Source organism: Dipteris shenzhenensis, chromosome 33 (genome assembly GCF_047967505.1).
Source record: "Dipteris shenzhenensis isolate YYH24624 ecotype China chromosome 33, Dip_SZ_1.0, whole genome shotgun sequence".
Lineage (NCBI taxonomy): Eukaryota > Viridiplantae > Streptophyta > Polypodiopsida > Gleicheniales > Dipteridaceae > Dipteris > Dipteris shenzhenensis.
The window spans coordinates 19963366-19971062 of NC_141628.1; the positions used below are offsets into that span (position 1 = coordinate 19963366).

At 40.2% G+C, this 7697-nt stretch overlaps 1 protein-coding gene across 1 annotated transcript; it reads right to left on the reverse strand.

The window, feature by feature from the left end:
- Positions 1 to 4494: 4494 nt before the first annotated feature.
- On the reverse strand, positions 4495 to 6034 carry LOC147879800 (uncharacterized). Its single transcript, XM_087371606.1, has 4 exons — positions 5666 to 6034; positions 5463 to 5534; positions 5215 to 5379; positions 4495 to 5122 (listed from the first exon to the last, which is right to left on the reverse strand). Exons 1-4 carry the CDS (start codon positions 6032 to 6034, stop codon positions 4991 to 4993), a joined length of 738 nt encoding a protein of 245 aa, XP_087227732.1. The 3' UTR covers positions 4495 to 4990.
- Between the last annotated feature and the right edge of the window lie 1663 nt (positions 6035 to 7697).

Sequence of the window (7697 nt, forward strand, 5' to 3'; positions counted from 1 at the left end):
ATGAATATGTGATGATGTAATATTTGTAATATATTTCACTTGCAAGTATCAATTTCCAATGCTCCACTCACTTAAAGTATAGCATTCCCATTACTCTGCAAAATTTTATTCAGTTGGACAGTCTCCACTCACTTAAAGTAGGGCATTCCCAATGCTTCTCTCACTTTATTCCAACCCTTATCCTTATCATAGCGAACACATCGTGCCTTAGTGCACTTGTATTCTTCCATCCTAGTCTCCACTCACTTAAAGTAGAGCATTCCCAATGCTTTTCTCACTTTATTCCAACCCTTATCCTTATCATAGCGAACACATCGTGCCTTAGTGCACTTGTATTCTTCCTCCATCCTAGTCCTTCCACAAACGTTCTCTTATTTCTTACATCCTAGTCCTTCTGATTAACTTGTATTCATCTTTCACTTTACATCTTCCCTCATTTCTATCCCTTCAAGGCACTCTCTTATTTCTTACATCCTAGTCCTTCTAATTAACTTGTATTCGTCTTATCGCTCTCTCTCTCTCTCTCACTTGTAATATATTTCACTCGTAAGTATCAATTCCCAATGCTCCACTCACTTAAAGTACAGCATTCCCAATGCTTCGCAAAATTTTATTCAGTTGGACAATCTCCACTCACTTAAAGTAGAGCATTACCAATGCTTCTCTCACTTTATTCCAACCCTTATCCTTATCATAGTGAACACATCGTGCCTCTCACTTTATTCCAACCCTTATCCTTATCATAGTGAACACATCGTGCCTTAGTGCACTTGTATTCTTCCATCCTAGTCCTTCCACAAACACTCTCTTATTTCTTACATGCTAGTCCTTCTCAGTAACTTGTATTCTTCTATCCTAGTCCTTCCACAAACACTCTCTTATTTTTTACATCCTAGTCCTTCTCAATAACTTGTATTCTTCTATATTCCTAGTCCTTCCACAAACACTGTCTTCTTTCATCCATCCTGATAACTTGTATTCTTCTATCCTAGTTCTTCCACAAACACTGTCTTCTTTCATCCATCCTAGTGCTTCTCATTAACTTGTATTCTTCCATCCTAGTCCTTCCACAAACACTCTCTTCTTTCTTCCATCATAGTCCATCTCCCTTTCTTTATCATCTACCCACCCATGGATGTCCTTGGCATTGTCGAAGACGTGGAGTTCGGAATTAACAGTCTCAAAGAATGGATTGCTAACCAAGGAGCACAGAGAGAGGCCAGAATTTGACAAGGTTCTCCTTTGACACACATGGAGAGAGAGGAATTTGATGCACAAAGGCACGCAGAGAGGGAGGAGACTCTCAAGATAGCAGAGAGTGAAAGACTTTTAAGACGTATGATAAAAGCACGACAAGATCTCTTAGACTTCTTAAGTAACCTTTGTTATCGCAGCTCTCATCATGGGAGATTTGATGCAGATGTTGAGAGAACAATAAGAGCCTCTCAGAGAAATTATAAAGAAACAATTTGTGATTGCTTAAATTTCTTCTTTGCATGTAATTATGTTGAGGATACAGCTGTGGAAGCAGTGAAAGATTGGGTTGTTGAGAAGATAAGAGAGACCAATGATGAGATCTTCTAGACTTTGGGTGATTAAGAAGATAAGAGAGACTTTATTAAGGTTTTTTTTGACACCATATGGCTTTGAGTTATATGATCTACTTCTTGTACAAATGTGATGTGCTCTTTTTGAAATGTACCTCGGGGGGGTCACTCATCATATGTAACCCTATCACGTGAGTTCAACAGAAGGATATTTTTTATTTCTAAAATTTACAGAAATAAATATACATAAGGGACTATTTAAAATAGTTTTGAGAAAAATTTATAGATTTGTATAGAAAAGGGGTACATTTTATTAATGAAAAATTTACAGATAAGGGATTTTAGAAATAGGCCTTGAATGCACGTGGTATAGAGGGTTTATACATAGTGACCCCCCCGAGAAATGTACTCTAGTTTTAATAACATGTCATGCCATTTTTTCTAATTTGATTTTTTAAAATCTTACTTTTTGTCTCTTTTAACAATGTGATGTCCTCTATTTTTAATGTACTCTAGTTTTAATAACATCTCACATCATTTTTTCTAATTTGATTTTTAAAAATCTTCCTTTTTGACTCAATGTTTTGTTTTATAGGAGCCTCTTTTTTTTAAATGTTTTATCCAAAATTATCTCACAAAATGAATTTGGACAGTGCACGAGTCCAAAATTAATGAAATAGGTATTCTAGTTGGGATGTTTACTAGTGTACATCAAAAGGGGGCTCCAAAGAGCCCCTATCTTGAGTGCACTTGGACCCTAAATGTTTGTTCACTCTACCTCAAATAGAGGGTAGAAGGGGATTGAATGGAATGGGAAACATTATTCTTCAAAGCTCAGTTTGTATGTACACTAACGCACATCCAAACTATTTCTCTGAAGAGCACCTATTTTAATTCCACCAGTGGGCAAGATGGGATGGGCGGGGGTGGAAAACTAGGGTCCCCAAACCCCATTTTAGATATGCACTAGCATACATCCAAAATGGGGCTCCAAAGAGCTACTATTTTGAGTCCAACAATGGGCAATATTGGATCCAAGGGGGAGGTGGAAAATAGAGCTTCTCAAAGCCTATTTTGGATGTGTGCTAGCACACATAAAAATGAGGCCCCAAAGAGCCCCTCTTTTGAGTTAACTTGGACCCAAAGGGATCCAAAATTGCACATCAAAATGTGGTTCCAAAGAGCCCGTATTTTGAGTTTACTTGAGCCATTAACTATTTCTTGCTTTGCCTCAAATAGAGGAAAAAATGGGATTGAATGAAGTTGAAGGCCAATTTTAAATTTGGTTGGAATGGTCCACAGGATGATTGAGGTACACATTGGAATGGTCCACATAGGATATGATTGAGAATGGTTGAGGTGCATGATATTGGTATAGAGGAATGGAACGATTTAAAAGGGCATGTAACTCTTGAGATGATTAATGGAAGTTGAGTTAAACCTTACAAAAGTGCAACATTGAGTATGGTAATAGTAATTAGTTGACGGGGCTTAGCAAGATGCCACATGTCAACATCAAGTGTATTAAACTCACCATTACTAGGACTAATCATGAGAGGTATAGCGAGTTGTTTTGGTTGAGGTATCACATGGGACACCATATTTGATGGCGCATCTTTCTCATTGCATCGTCGCTCCATGAAGTAACTCAAAGTGCTTACACTCTCTCCTTCCCTCCCTTTGCCTTCTCTTTCCATCGTTAGCTTGCCTTGCATCCTAGTTGTTACTAGCATCCCTGATCTCAACTCAACCACTTCTAGAAGAGGAGAAAAATGTGCCACAATATAAAAAAATGTCCCTCTAGATGCAAGGACCCTATCAAATCAATCAACCCCATATAGCAATCAAGATTCTTAGTAGGATCAACTTATTGGATATGACAAATTCTCTAGTGGTGCAATGTTTGAAGCCTCAATGTAGATGAGATGTTGGAACTCACATGAGGATGGCATACATAGTATCGACATACATGAATGATACATTCACCTCAACAAATGACTATGAAGACATGTCCATGCTTGGAATGAGGCGAGTGGGGTTGACTAAGAGAGCTTAATGGGCAACTTTGACTCATTATGACAACCAATTTGTAGAAAAAACATTTCACTAGTCAAAGGGCAACCTCATCACAACAAGGTGAATGATGCAAAGAAGCAACCCTTCTTTTGATTCCTTATAGACTACATTCATCAATAAGCACCTTCTACTCCACAAGCTTCCTAGGACACTACTCTGATTGACCTCGGGCTTCACCCTCTACCCCCCCCCCCCACCCTGAGCTTTTGATATTTACCTCTTCTGAGAAGGGACCATTTGGAGCTAGAATTACTACTATTTTACTTTCTTCCTTATTTTATATTGCATGCACCATCATTTTATCCTTCCGTATGTGAAAAATGTATAACAAGGAGATTTTTAAACATGCTTGTGTTGAACCCACGTGCTATACTTACATATTTATGAGAGAACCCCCCCCCCCTTCCCAGCTTTTGATATTTGCCTCTTCTAAGAAGAGACCATTCAAGGGTAGAATTACAACTATTTTGCTTTTGTCCTCATTTTATATTGCATGCAACATCATTTATGTAGACAACTATTTTGCTTTTGTCCTCATTTTATATTGCATGCAACATCATTTATGTAGACACAGGAAATAAGTATGTTGGCCAAACTACAAGCCTTCCTTACAATGTCTACCTAACCTAGTTAAACCCTAAACTTTGCAACCAATTTACAAAGCGGACTAAGTTAAATGGATTTTTTGGAAAATAGACACACAAATTATAGAAGTAAGACAGTTGAATGAGAGAAGCACACCATATGAGCAAACTGGGAATTTGGGAGTCACGATAGACATACATGCACAATCAACCTCCTCCGTGGGTATACTACAATGGAGAAAAATACAGCATCATGCATAAGAACAGCTTCAAGAAGCCAACCAGGCTTCTTCCTCGCCTTCTGGTTGGGTGCAACAGATACAGGAACGCACGGGACAGCTTGAGAAGCTCCTATCTTGTAAAATGTACAAGGGTAGCCATCTGCAGTTCTCCCCCTTCAAAATGCTGGACTATGGAGAATCGTTCTTGAAACAACCTGCTATTTTCCTCCTAGAAATTATAATGCGCAGCCATCTGTGGTTAGCACGGATCAACTACAAACACGATAATGTCAGCTTGAGAAGCAGCTCCTGACTTGTAAAATGTATCAGTTCTCCCCTCCAAAATGCTGGGCTATGAAGAATCGTTCTACAAGCTGCTCAGTGCTATGCATTTTCAAGTCCCTCCTAGAATTATAAGCAGTCGTTTGCAGTCTCCATGTATCACCTAAAAGCATCATAATATCCCGTTGGCCTGAAGGATGACATCAAACATGAGTTGCAAGCTTTATACAAAGAATCTGCTCGCTGCTCACAGCCTTCATGCGCTCGTCACTACACAACCTCACAAATCCCATACCTTAGCTTGGCTCCCAAGCTCTTCCAGAAAGGCTCTGCTGGGGAGCCTTGTGGAGCAGTTATGAAAGAGTACGCTGCCTGTGCATTCTCCCAGACGCCCAACCCTGCAATCTTCCTTCTGTCCAAGGAATTATAGAATGTACAGGATCGTAATCCCTCAATCTTGTTCAAATACGCCTTGAGAATCGCCAAACAGGAGTAGGCAAGCACCTCCTGATGGTCGGGATCTGCTTGGATCCACCGAAAATGGACTGCTTCTCCCTTCGATAACTCCGCAATCGAGTCCTTCTCCTTACATTCTCCGCAGGAAATCGCATACCGGCTGCAGTCAATAGTATCGGCCACTGAAGAAATTCTGTGTTGTAAAGAATTAATCTGTGGGGGAAAAGCTCATCAGCCGGTTACACGGTACCTGGGCGAAAAGACGCCTAACTAGAAGCAGGCATAGTGACTCTTACCTCCAAGAACTCGCTCACGCTTTCACTAGATTCCACCATCGGCCTTCCTTTTCGAGTAGCATACACCGCCACCTACACGATGGTACATGCATCCAGTTAGCGGAGCCCTGCTCGCCTGCTTTGGTCAAGGAGTTAAGTGCAGCGACCACAAATCCAGTTCGAGAAGCACATGCTGCTGCCAAAGGAAAAGCAAAGAAACTTACCCAGTCGCCATTGGTGAGTCCCCTCAGAATTGCGAACTTGAAGGTGCGGGACTTCTCTACGGATCTGATAATGTTGTGTAGTTGGCGTAGTAGATCTTCCATGGAGTAGCCAGGCCGCGGTTTGTAAACACAAATGCAGACGGTAGGAGAGCCGTCGCACAAGAAGGGAACTGACATGCTCGTAGAGCTTGATCTGAAATTACTTCTCTGGAGATGCTTGATCTGGATCAGCGGAAAGGGCGAAGGATTTCGAGATATTGCTGCAGAAACCTCACGATATGTAACAGCGATCTGAAGAGAGCTGCGAATTGTGATCAACCGGGGTGGGAGCCTGTTGGATGGCAAGTTTGGCGTGTTCTTCGAGTGCATTGTCAATTTGTCCCTAAACAACCGGAGCACTGGACACGCGCTTCGAGGCGTAAATATTAACCTATAGGCTGTAGCCATTAAAACACCACGCATGATGGCATCGATAAATTATTTTCATTGGTTTCATCGCCGCGAAAGCTTAATATGATCAGAATACAATTGGAAATCCAGCCGAATGGATTATGCGGGAATCGGGATTTGAATTTTGTAGCAAACTTTTGCAAAGAATAAGCGTTGTAACTTGGAGGCTGTAGCTCGGCCTGTGATCTTGAACGATCACATGCGACGAATTTTTCCAAACATTACGTGAAGATTCAACAGCCGCTGGCGTAGCCGACAGGTGCGACTCCTGCTTATAATAATTGTTGATGAACTCCGACAGAGTGGCTATCGATAATCGTTGAAATCTTCCCGAGGCAAGAGAATAGACCGTAGCGTGACAGCAGATGGTGAAACATTGTTACACTCAGAACTTTTTTGGGAAGAATTCAAAAAACTTCCAAGCTCATAAAACTTGAGATACAATTTCATAAACTTAAAGGTTGTGGCATAATTTTTAACTACATTTGCAAAAAATTGCAGGTTTTTGTGAGCTCTAAATCTTTTTCTTGACGTCAAAATCGAAATTCTTCCATTCACCCGATGCTAAACCCGGGTTTTTAATGAAGGTCACTGTGGTGAAAATTCACCTCGCGAGTGGAAATGCGAGTCCGCTGCACCCTCCAAGTGAAGAGCTGGCCATAGTGTGAATGCCCTAGTGGCATAATGTTTACAGAAAACAGTTTGTCCAACAAATCGCAAATCTTCCAAATTCTTGAAGGTTTTTCCACACAAATTCTTTGCTTAAAACATCCCACCATGCATAAATTTCATAATGACCTTGCTTTCCCCAATGAAGATTGTTCTCTTGTAAGAAGTTTTCAATTATTAGAAAATGACTCATATATCATCACTTTTTTATGGAAAATAAAATCTTTTTCGCATTTCTACTTCTCATTTGTCAATACAAAACTCTAGGCACTTGTAAACACTCCATTACAAACGCAATCATTGTCAAATTCAATCATGGGCCACATCCCACCAAACAGTAGGACACCATGGGAATGTGGGATATATTTTTTTAGCATCATGAAAAGTGCAAAACAACATTGGGTCAACATATTTTTAACACTCCAAAAGATGTACGTGCCTCACCCTACTCAAGAAAGAATGGAAAATCTTATTGGTATTCATGTGTGTGAGTTGAGAAGGCATGACAAGCACTTTGTGTTAAAAAATTTACTTAGTTGGTCCCACTCACGTATATTTAGCACTCCCTCAGTAGGCCCAAGGGCTTTTGCTTTCATAAATGTGGTTCTCCACATTTGGGGCACCTTATGTTGTTTTGTACTAGGTCACGAGAGAGTGGGATCGTGATGTACACACACACACATATATATATATATACACACACACATACATAGAGATAGATAGATAGATAGAGAGAGAGAGAGAGAGAGAGAGAGAGAGAGAGAGTTCAAGACTCATTAATTTCGCAAAGCTTATGAATACTACTCCACTAAAATGCAAAAAATTAACAAGGCTTTTGATGCCCATAAGGCGTGCAAAAACCATGTAACTCATATTAAAAATCCAAACATGATGGGTTCTTCTTTGAGGTCAT

Coding starts and splice junctions, on each gene's coding strand:
- LOC147879800 (XM_087371606.1), bottom strand. CDS start 6,034: ATGCACTCGAAGAACACGCCAAACTTGCCATCCAACAGGCTCCCACCC. Junction 5,535..5,665: donor GACTCACCAATGGCGACTGG/GTAAGTTTCTTT, acceptor ACCATCGTGTAG/GTGGCGGTGTATGCTACTCG. Junction 5,380..5,462: donor GCGTGAGCGAGTTCTTGGAG/GTAAGAGTCACT, acceptor TTTCCCCCACAG/ATTAATTCTTTACAACACAG.